Source organism: Sapajus apella, unplaced genomic scaffold, assembly GCF_009761245.1.
Source record: "Sapajus apella isolate SASKATOON/1434 unplaced genomic scaffold, GSC_monkey_1.0 scaffold74, whole genome shotgun sequence".
In the NCBI taxonomy this organism is placed as follows: Eukaryota; Metazoa; Chordata; class Mammalia; order Primates; family Cebidae; genus Sapajus; species Sapajus apella.
The window spans coordinates 2,355,141-2,367,241 of NW_022437014.1; the positions used below are offsets into that span (position 1 = coordinate 2,355,141).

The 12,101-nt window shown below is 44.3% G+C and overlaps 1 protein-coding gene across 2 annotated transcripts in view; it reads right to left on the reverse strand.

Moving 5' to 3' along the window:
* The window catches only part of NID2 (nidogen 2), a 70,994-nt gene that overhangs the window by 14,347 nt on the left and 44,546 nt on the right, over positions 1-12,101 (reverse strand). The window contains exons 9-11 of one of the 2 annotated variants that reach the window (XM_032251058.1): positions 9,495-9,638; positions 8,376-8,504; positions 7,067-7,210 (exon numbers count right to left, since the gene is read on the reverse strand). In XM_032251058.1, the coding sequence (XP_032106949.1) occupies positions 7,067-7,210; positions 8,376-8,504; positions 9,495-9,638 (417 nt within the window). The remainder of the gene's footprint in view (positions 1-7,066; positions 7,211-8,375; positions 8,505-9,494; positions 9,639-12,101) is intronic. The other variant, XM_032251059.1, reaches the window with a different exon arrangement.

Genomic DNA, 12,101 nt, shown 5'->3' on the forward strand with positions numbered 1-12,101 from the left:
AGGAAAAAACACACACACACACATCCTAGAGCATGTTTCATGAACAGTGAATTCCAGGAAGTTGTTACCTTTGAGCTAACCTTTAGACTGTAAGTCATCAACTTCCTTTCAGCGATGCTGCAATACAGACAAACATATACAACAATGGTTTTTCTTCCTTCTTTCGTTGTTGGCACCATCTCCCTGAAACATTCATCTACAGATGCAAAGGAGCCAGATGAGGCCCCAAATATCTTTCAGCTAAGCAGCACATTCCGTCTTGCCTAATCAGGGTCTTACTATCTAGAACCACCCCCTACCCTCCATTAACCAGGTATTTTCTTTACTTTCCACTTTTAGAAGAAATATAAGAAAAAAATATTATCTACAGTTTTGAAATAATACATAAAAAATGAAAATCCTAATTTGCCAGGCCCGTCAGTACAAACAATTTAGTCCCCTACATCATCCACATAGCACCATGAGGATTAATTTTCACCATCCTATTTCTCAAAACTACAAAATCCTGACATTTCAAACAAAAGCCAACTTATATTCCTTTTATTTAATGAAATCCACATATACTGACAATAGCAAGTCACCCCCAGCCCCCACAGAAAATAAACTCTGAGAATTTAATAGTTAAAACCAACACCCAAGGGATGAGATAAGCTATCTTAAGAGACGGGAAGTCTTTCAGCGTAAAAGGAGGATAAACAAAGGGTGCAGGTCTGATTAAGGCTTGGCTGAAAATAAAACAAAACAGTAGTTCCATCCATAATAATTACCAAAACTTTCTTTAAAATGTGTGAATAGAAAAATAAAAAAACAAAATGTGGGGTGGTGTGATCAGTGGGAAACCTAGAAAATGAGACTGCTGCATCGGTATGATACAGCCCATGGCAGAGACACATCAGCCTGGGAAGGCAGAGATTTGAAGTCCTAAATTTGATGTGAATGGGTTGGGAACAGGGCTAGCTTCTCACCCAGCCACCCGTGACCCACATGGAACCTCTTTCTAGGGTTACTTGCACCACTCTTTGTCCTGAGCACGCTGTCACCGAGTCATCCTCTAATAACTAATGTGCTTTCTCCAGTACCACTAAGTACACACCCTGGGCATTAAGCATAAGGTGTTCTGTTCAATGGAGAGGAATCCCTTACATTGTAATTAGAAAATAAGCATTCTGCTAATCCTCCATCTCTGGGGAGTTTAGCCAGCATATATCAGTTCTTTGGAGTCCAAAAAAAAATTCTGAATACTCAATGCAACCTAGAGAGGCTCCACCCGGGTGAGTGGCTGGCTTCCCTGGGTATCATCATTTCACCTACAAAGTCAAGAAAGGGAATATCAATTCAACCACAAGGATAGAAACAAATTACGTGTTGTGGCTGACTCCTCAGTTACCCGAAAACCAACCTATATTGTCATAATAATCCTTGAGCTTGGCTCTGCCTCTTCAAATGGACAACTCAGATGCCCAGCTAGGCAAAGCTGGTGATCATCCAATACCTTGGACCTGGAAGAGGATGTACAACTAGCTGTAAAACCAAAGCTGTAAAAATTAACATCCAGCCACATGCAGGAAATTAAATCTATTCACAAAACACATGCTAAAAGTACTTCTAAGGGTAACAGGAACCCCAAGCAATGACAGGAAGCAGGAATTCCTGAGACACAGGGCCTATTTCTGGAGCCCATAGAGCAGTTTCTTATTGTTAGTTTTGAACTAAAGAGAGAGGGGATTCCCCAGAACTACCAAATAAATCACTGATGTGCTCAGAACCTACGGCCTAGGAATTCTGACTAAATCTGAAAGGCCAGCCTTCCTCCCTACAAATGCTTTTGGCATCATCAAAGATACTAAAGTTTTGGGTAGCCAGAAACTATTATAAATCACCAACAAAGAAGAGAAAGTCCCCAGAGAGACTGAAGATATCACAAGTGAGAAATTCCTGCCCCAAAGATTAAGGCTTCCTGAATCACAGTCCTGACTCTTCCTTGGAGGGCCTCATACCATGATAGAGACTAGAGTCCAGCCAGCCACTCCAGGGCCTGAGCATGCACAGGACATGAGATGTCAAGAGAAAACATGGAAACACTTTCAGCCCCCAGACAAGGGAGGAACTTTCTTTATTGCACCATTGGAGAAGGCGGCCACTGCTTACGCTTAGTAATTACTAGCAGGGGTGTGTAGGGATTGCTATAAAGACAGAAACATTCAAGAAGTAGTAGAGCCCCTTTATCACTCAGGTAACGAAAGGTAGCTAATCTCAGTGCCATCCTCCACTCTATCATCCATTAAGCTGGTAAAGAACCTGCTTGGACAATGTGTTATAAATCCTTCCTTTTGAGTTCATGCTTTTGTGCTTTCTTACTGCCCAAATACTGAGCAAAACCAGCAGGAACTGCCTGATCACAAACCTAACCACTGGCCTCGAGTTCCCCAGTCTCCCACCCTTTCACCACTGCCCACTTGCCTTTGAGCCCAGTGAAATTTCCCGGCATCAATTAACCTCAAACCCATCCCGTATCACAATAAAAGGCTTTAGTCCACAGGCCCCAGTCTCTCTCTACTCCATCATCTGTTCTGTTTGGCACCCTGCTGATTGCACCCCTGCATGGCATGTGGTGACCCCACTCCAGACCTGTGAGTGTAATAAACTATTTCCTTTCAAGCTTCATCCTTGTCTCCTCCTGTAACCACACTGACTTTACCGTACCATACCCAACATCTACCCACACTCTTGGAACAGGACACCTGGCCAGGCACATAATGGAGATTATACTTTCATTATTTAAAATAAAAAAAGAGGGAGAGAGAAGCTAGGCCAGGCATGGTGGCTCATGCCTATAACCCAGCACTTTGGGAGGCTGAGGTGGGTGGATCAGTTGAGCTCCAGAGTTTGAGACCAGCCTAAGTAACATAATGAAAGCCCATCTCTACCAAAAAAATACCAAAATTAGCTGGGCGTGGTAGTATGCACCTGTAGTCCCAGCTACTTGGGGGCTGAGGTGGTAGGATCACTTGAGCCTGGAAGGTTGAGGCTGCAGTGAACTGTTATCACACTCTTGCCCTCCAGCCTGGGTGATAAAGACCCTGCCTCAAAAAACAAAAACAAAAGCACAGAAAACCCCAGAAAGAATAATGTCAGTGTGTTTACCCTCAAGCCCCTCCTGAGTAATGATGGCTCTGAGTAATGGGCCATCCGTAACCCAGCTTCCTCCACTCACATTTGCTCCTCCTGGGAAGGTCCCGACTCCAGACAATCTGCTTTTGCACCTGGACGAGTCACAACAATCCAAAAGGACAAACATGTCTGAGAAATATCCAGCTCACACCAACACACGTTTGAAATCACTCCAGATTGAGGAAAGTTGGAGCATATTTAACTCTACTTGCATAAAAGCCTCCTGGCCAGTGACTCAGACCAGACTGAGAACCCAAATCCAAGTATGGCCCTCTCCAGGGAGCCGGGTTTTTAACAAACTGTGGCTGGAGAAAAACCCACACACCCCCTTATTGTTAGTTTGATGGAGGAAAAAAAATGTGTGATTTAACAATGCCTATTTCCCACTAAATAGAGGCTCTAAATATTTTTTGGTCACTGAGACACATGTACACTATGGAATGCCTCTAAGTATGCACACATACCCATATTTCCATATTTATTCTTCAAGTTACTTTCGTGATTAACCTAGCCTGATTTATGCATGGGTCTTTAGGAAAATGACCATTCATTCTCTACTATTCCATAATATGAAAGTTTAGAAAGCAACCACATGGTGAGTGGCTGTGGGAGGCAGCCTCTAAGATGGCCCCCAACAATTCCTACCTAGTGATATTCATGGTCTTGTGTAATCCCCACCTCTTTAGTAACGTGCTTTTAATCAATACAATAAAGCAACATTGAAGGGATGTCATTTTCGTGATTATCACTTCCATCTTTCTAGCAGACTTTCTCTGGCATTAATAAAGTAAGCCATTATGTTGGAGAGGCCCAAGTGGCAAGAAACTAAAGGCAGCCAACAACCAGCAAGGAACTGAGGCTTTCAATCCAATGGTCCTCAAAGAACTGAATCTTGCCCATAACCATGAGTGGATCTTTCCCCACTTAAGGCTTCAGATGAGACCACAGACCCACCAGACACTGACTGCAGCCTTGTGAGAGATCCTAAAGGATCCAGTTGAGCCATTCCCAGGTCCCTGGCCATGGATATTAAATGCCTACTGTTTGAAGCTGTTACATTTTAGGGTCATTTATTATATAGCAATTGATAACCAATACACTGGGGAAGTACCTGATGGGTTTGGCATATTTTTAGTCTGTAGACTTTAGAGAAAATCCTAAAAGTAAAGAGTCAGAGATAAAATAGGGACAACTGAAAATGACAAAAGTAGAGAAGCCAATAAAAACAAAAGAATGACAATACTTAAAAATTCCCAATACAGAAAAGTAGCCAATTTCAGAGCCCTAACGTGACCTCAGAAGGTAATCAAAGTCTTGCAGCACAACTAGAAGAAAAAAAGGGGTAGAGAATAATCATTCTAGAAGCAATCGAACCGGGCAGCATCTAATCTAATATTCTTATTAACACTCATCACATCTAGGCTGAAATTAATTTCAACTTCCTTGCTTTAAACCAGAGGGCTAAGGAACTAAATATTTTAAAAGCACCATCTCTGCTGACCTGAGCAGCCAGATGTTTAAATAAATTCTACAGACAAGAATTTTCTCAAGAAGTCTCATTTCTCAGAGCTGGTACAAGGGTTAAACCAAACCAAATGATGTATTTCACAAGAACAGAAAAGCAGCATTCCCACTTTGGCACCTCCCCCTGAATTCCACACCTGTAGAGGGTATCTTTAAAGAGTATATCTATTACAGATATATTCAATGTTTTCTCACCAGCATATCTATTACAGATGGAGCTCCTGGCTGGTTAAGTGGGACAAACATCTGTGAATTACAAATCTACCTCATTCTAATTGGGAAATACTCTTTATCTAGAGCTAGGGGTGTTTATTCAAGAGGTCCATAGTCTTCTTACATTACTGGGCCTAATACCAAGACACACAGGAATCCCAACTGAGGGTTACCATCTGTATTAGTCAATTTCCTGTTGTTGATAACAGTGTAACTGAAACTGAGTAATTTCTAAAGGAAAGGAATTTATTTCTTACAGTTCTAGAGGCTGAGAAGTCTAAGGTCAAGGGGCCAAATCTGGTGACGGCCTTCCTGCTGGTAGAGACTCAGTAGAGGCCTGAGGTGGTGCAGGACATCATATGGTGAGGGGGCTGAGTGTGTTTAGATGCTATTTTAGGTAGATTTCTCTTCTTATAAAGCCTCTAGTTCCCATCCCATGATAACCCACTAATCCATCAATAGGGGCAGAACTCTCATGATCCAATCACCTCTTTTTTTTTTTGGATCCATTTTTAGGTCCACAGTATTTTTTGGAGAAATAGAAGGGGCTGTATTTGTTACAGAAGGAGCTCTTTAGCCAGCCAAGTAGGTAGGACATGTCTCAGTGAATTATGAATCCATCTCTTCTAATTAGAGAAATACTTTAGGCTCTATCTAAAGAACTAGAGGTGTTTACTAGAGAGGTTTATCATCTTGTTACATGATTGGGCCAGAAATCCTAACTGACGTGAGCATCCTTCCATTTAAAGGCCCAATCTCTCAATACTGCCACATTGGAATGTAAGTTTCAACATGAGTTTTGGAGAAGACTCAAGCCATAGCCTCAACTTTCAATAACACCACCAAAGATAACTGTTTAGGAAAAAAAAAAGTGGGGGGGTGGCTTTGGATCAGTTCAGCATAGACTGCATTCTCAAGAAAACTATGCAGCAGAGCTTCTGTACAGCACACGTGGAAAGAGTAAGAATGAGGCTCAGACACCACCATGCAGCCTGCCCCATCCAGAGAGAAGTGGAGGGCTGAGCTGCCATCACAGTGACCTCTGTTCTGTCAGTGTCACACGGCCTCAGCCTGCTGTCCACTCAGCCCATCCTGCGGAAACCAAAGGGAAAAAGCAATGGAAGAGGGATGAGAACCTAACATCTGGTGAGGAGGAGGGAGGCTCGTGCTGTTTGGATCTGGTATAAAGCTCCCAGGAATTGCAAAGCTCCTCCTCAGCAAATCAGCTCAGTGGGCCTGGGCGGATGGTGGCAGATGCAGACAGCAATACCAGGAGCAGGGGAAAGCCTGCCTTTCAGGTTCATGTTCCCCAGCAGGCCCTTTCCCATTACAAATACTTTTCCCACCATTCTCTCATCTGCAGTGTGTCATTTTACCATGACTGTATGTGTGATTCACATGAAACTGAGTTTCAGTCTGATCACATACCACAGGGTAAGTTTGGAAAACCTTTTGCGGTTTAAGTAGATTTACTGAATGATTTCCATTTTAAAGAACTCCTAATCCTAGTTTCATGGACATTTATACGCAAGAGTTATGTCTATCCTTTAAATAACAATCTCACACATTCTAAGTTAAATTGCAATGGCCAGACTTGCAATTGGTTTGGTGCTTTTATAAAATACTGCATGAAGTCTTAAAGATAGAATTCCGGGAGAAAAGTTTTGATATGTGTGTCTTTTTATGTGGGTGCAGTTCTCTATTTTGAAAGAGAAGAAAAATTAGTAAGAATTATAAATGTGTTTAGAAATGGCTTAAAATATCACTTAAAGCAGAAGGGCACAAACTTAAGTGTTGACTTCAGCCATTAACCAACGAGACGGAAAGATAGAGACTGCCTAACAGGAAGGTATGCAACTTTCCCTACATTCTTCCAGCCTACTCTGGCTCCAAGGAACCAAGATTAGAGGCTCCCGACTGCTCCAGCCAGAAATGCCTCCAGCAAGGACTCCATATATGGTCGCCAATGTAATCCAGAGGAAGTCACCCTTAGATCCCCTTTCTAACTCAAAGGGTGCTTTTTTTCTCGCTCTTTTGGCAAGTGCAAGGCAGTTAGAGTAAAAGAAGTCCTTTGTCCTTCCTAGGAGAGCTCCATCAATGTGGGGATGTGCCTCCAAGGCGATTTTCCAGTCATCGAGGCTGACCCGCAGTTACTCACCAGTGCACTGGTGCCCGTCGCCAGCATAACCAGGCAGGCAGGCACAGCTGAACACGCTGCCTCCGTGGTGAACACACCGAGCCTGCCCAGCAGGAGCACAGGTATGACTGCCGTCCTCACAGGGGTTGGAAGGTGGGGTGATCACTGAAAAGAGAAGGCAGCAAGGGTGTCCAAGGGTTTAGGCCTGCAGGCTCCTTGTGGCATGATCCACAGACAAACAGCAACAGACCAAAGAATGCAGGTTTTCAGACCCTACCCCAGGGCCAATGATTCAGAATCTGGATTTTAACAAGATTCCTAGATGGTTCATATGTTATTAAAGTTCACAAGCACTGGTATGAATTTGTGGTTAAAATATTAAGCATAAAAATCAGTCATCCAAGCAGTCCTCAAAATTTGTAACACTCCAGAGCAATTGCTACACACACACACACACACACACAGTTTCTCCTATCACTTCTACTCTCCTCATCCCACTGGATTAAAAAGTGCATTTTCTTTACTCTCATCCAGCTTTATCCACGCGATGCATTGGGATAGTTCTTTTGATCCATTTTTAGGTCCGCAGTATTTTTTGGAGAAATAGAAGGGCGTGTATTTGTTACAGAAGGAGCTCTTTAGCCAGTGAAGTAGGTAGGACATGTGTCGGTGAATTATGAATCCATCTCTTCTAATTAGAGAAATACTTTAGGCTCTATCTAAAGAACTAGAGGTGTTTACTAGAGAGGTTTATCATCTTGTTACATGATTGGGCCAGAAATCCTAACTGAGGTGAGCATCCTTCAGTAACTCAACACCAAAAATACCTATTTAGGGAAAAACAATGAAAATAAACAAACAGGGCTGAACTGAGCCATAGCTTTGAGTTCTTTCTTTCTTTTTGAGACAGTCTCACTCTACTACCTAAGCTGGAGGGCGCTGACACACTCAGCTCACTGCCACCTCTGCCTCCCACGCTCAGGCAATCCTCCTGTCTCAGCCTCTTGAGTAGCTAGGACAACAGATGCATGCCACCAGGCCTGGCTAATGTTTTGTATTTTTTGTAGAGACAAGGTTTTGCCACATTGCCCAAGCTGGTCTCGAACTTCTGAACTCAGGGGATTTACCTGCCTCAACCTTCCAAAGTGCTGGGATTGCAGGCATGAGCCACCACATCCACCCAGCTTTGGGATATTTTGACGTAAACTATGTTCTCAAAAAAAATGTACGGCAGAGCTTCTGAATGACAGAAGTCAAAACACTGATAGACTAAAGAGGAAGATTAAAAAGCACCATTTTGGCCACACAAGAAAATGATTTTGGAACTCACAGATGCAAGTATACTGGTCATCTGCAAACTCATAACCACTCCGGCACTCACACCTGTAGCTTCCAGGCAAGTTGATACATACAGAGTTGGGGCCACAGCGATGAAAGCCAGTTGCACATTCATTTTCATCTAAGACAAAATGAGAACAGAAAAATTCTGCTTAACTCAAGGGTCCCAGAAGTGGAGGGTCTAAAAATTCAGTGTTTTCTCATGAGTATGATACTTCAATGGGACAAATGGACAGCAGACATAGAATTTTTAAAAATCAGATATAAATGCATGTTGTAGACCATCAGAAATTGTAAAAATTCACGCCATTCAAGTAAAAGCCACAGGAAGACAATTTTTAAATGAATATTCTAAGAATTCTTTAACTGTTTTAACAATAATGGATACTTGGAAGAAAACCAACAATTTTTTTAATATAAAAAATTTCTACCATGCCTTTTTGGGGTATAACAAGTAGAACAAACACAATGTCTGTCTAAAATTTAAAGTAAACCAGAAAATGTGCTTTTTAGTAAGTCTAAGAACTTTTTTTCCCCCAAGATGGAGTTTCGCTCTTGTTACCCACGCTGGAGTGCAGTGGTGCAAGGTCGGCTCACCACAACCTCTGCCTCCTGGGTTCAAGCAATTCTCCTGCCTCAGCCTCCCGAGCAGCTGGGATTACAGGCATGCACCACCATGCCCGGATAATTTTTTATTTTTAGTAGAGATAGGGTTTCTCCAGGTTGGTCAGGCTGGTCGCGAACTCCTGACTTCAGGTGATCCACCTGCCTCAGCCTCCCAAAGTGCTGGGATTACAGGCGTGAGCCACCGCGCCTGGCCAGAACTACTAATTACAGGCTCAAAGTTACAAAACTTAAAATATCCACGAATTGCAGCACATGTTTTCTTTTCACAGCCCGAGTGCAAAATACTCCACTCCAAACCATCTTTTCAAACCTAAACAGCTTTACTTTAATTTTTAAGTAACTATATTCACATTAACAGCTGCTAAAATCATTGGCAACTGCGACTGTAAAGGTGACAGGTACTCGTCTTCTACAAACATAATGCTGGAGAAGGCAGAGGAAGAACAAGGGCTACATGAAGGAGACACAAGAACACGACTCTTACCCACACAGCTACGTCCATCTCCCTGGTACCCAGATGCGCACTCGCAGGTGTAATCTACACCTGTCCCCGGATGGCACCGTGCTGTTGTGTCACACGTGTGGCTCCCATCGTAGCAAGGATTCACTGGAGAGGGGTCTGCATCTTCTGCGTGAGTAGAGGGGAAATAAAAGGACAATGTGGATATTGGTAAGAGAACGACACAGAAGGAGAAGAGTCCTCAAAGCTGACTGCATGTCCGTTTTGTGGCACACCTGGAGACCTTACTAAATCATCCCTAACCGAAGCTAGGGTGGACTGTCTGCACCTCAGTTTTAAACTCCAGACTGGCTTCCTATTGCCTACCCTAGAGATAGCTAGTACCTTTTGTTGCCCTCAGTAGGTTTGCATCCAGGGAATGAAAACGTCCAACACATCTATTTAAAAGTGCTTTTGCTCTTCCTGTGATTCTTGGGATAATTCTGTGTGGTGAGCTATTGTCCCCATTATGAGCAATTTTCACAGACAAGGAAATTGAAGGAGACATGGGAAAAATTGCCCAAGCTCACTAAGGCAGGAAGTGGTACAGCAAGGACTCAAACTCCAAATTTCTGGTTCTAAATCTATCTGTCTCTTACTAAAATTCACAATTTTTATGGGTAAATCTAATTAATTTTTTAAAAATCTTGCTTCTGAATGATTCCTAAGACTAAACAGGAATGACTTTCCCAGTATTTACTCTTCAGGAGTAGCCTTGCCAAGGATCCATCACTAGGTAGGGATCACTTAACAAATGAAACCTTCCCTAGAGAAGTCTATTTTGGCTGAGCATGGTGGCTCATGCCTGTTATTCCAGCACTTCGGGAGACTAAGGCATAAGGATTGCTTGAGCCCAGGACTTCAAGACCAGCCTGTGCAATATGGCAAGACCTTATCTCTACTTAAAAAAAAAAAAAAAAAAGCCAAGTATGGTGGACCATGCTTGCAGTCCAAGCTACTCCAGAGGGTGACGTGGGAGGATGACTTGAGTCCAGGAGCTCAAGCTTGCAGTGAGCCATGATCATGCCACTGCACTCCAGCCTAGGTGACAGCAAGGCCATGTCTTAAAAAAAAAATCTTTATTTCTACATAAAACATAATAGTCCATGCTCACTGGGCATTTACGTGTGAGGCACTGTTCTAGACAGACAGGAGGATGCCCGATTACATTCTCCTAACTACATGGGGAGTAAATTGTCATCATCTCCACTTTTGCTGCATCACAGACAGGCCAAATAACCTGCCCAGGGATACACAGTCAGAACAGGTGGATGGAACTGGAATAAAAATCTAGCAGTCGGGGGACGATCCAAGATGGCCGTTTAGGAACAGCTCAGGATTGCAGCACCCAGTGAAAGTGCAGAGGGTGAGTGGACGCCGCGTTTTTATTGCCCACAGAGTAGGAAATTCCCGGGCGGAGGAGCTCCACGGTCGCCAGCGCGGCTGTTTCGGCCAGCGCCGCTGCTTTGCCGGCGCCCCGGAGCCGCGGTTCTCCATACAAAATACACCGGTCCAGGGGCCCTTTTGGCTGGCGATTGGAGCCACGGGAAGTCGCCCATTCGCCGGTTCAAAAAGGGGACTGAGCAGAGAACCAGGACAGTAGATTCCAGGGCAAAAAAAAAAAAAAGCGACACAAACCTCAGTGCCGCTGTTTAAGCCAGCACAGTGAGTGGCCACAGGGGAAAACAAACAGGCCCCGGCGCCTCTTCAACAGGCGACTGGAACACCAACTTTAAAAAAGGCTCTGAGGCAGGGAGCCAGGCGATCAGGCTCGGCTGGCCCCACCCCCACAAAAGAACAGCAACCAGAAACTCTGGATTGAGAGTTTCACAGCAAGCGCAGCTGAACCCGGGACGGTCCAGCTCTGTGGGGGAGGGGCGTCTGCCATTACCCAGGCAGCCCGCCGTTGCCAAGGCAACCCGCCATTGCTGAGGCAGCCCGCCGTTGCCAAGGCAACCCGCCACAGCAGAGACTCCGCCCCAACAGAGGCGGGCCACCATCGCCAAAGCAGTTCTAACTACACCCATATAAACAGGACTGCAGGGAAGTTCACTCCGCAGCGGAGCGGGGCGGAGCCCACAGCAGCTCAGCAAAGCTGCTATAGGCCGACACTGACTAGGCTGTCTCCTTGCTGGGCTGGGCAGGTCTGAAGGAAAAAAAAAAAAAAAAAAAAAAAAAGAAGGCGGCAGCATAACGGAAACTCATAAATGAAGCCCCAAATCCCTGGGACAGAGCACCTGGGAACAAAAAGCAGTTTATGAGTTCTGCTGCAGCAGACCTAAAAGTACCTGCCCAGCAGCTCTGAATGAACAACAACAAAGCTCGCAACTCACCATTTGAGCTCCTATAAAGAAAAGACCGTCTCCTCAAGCAGCTCCCTGACCCCTATATATCCAAAAAGACACCTCATAGAGGAGAGATCAGATTGACACTAGGCGGGTATCCTTCTGGGACAAAGATAGCAGAAGAAGAAAACTGGTAACAACCCTTGCTGTTCAGCAGCTGCTGCAGGTGAACCCCAGGCAAGCAGGGCCTGGAATGAACCTCAGCAGACCTACAGCAGAGGGGCCAGACTGTCAGAAGGAAAACCAA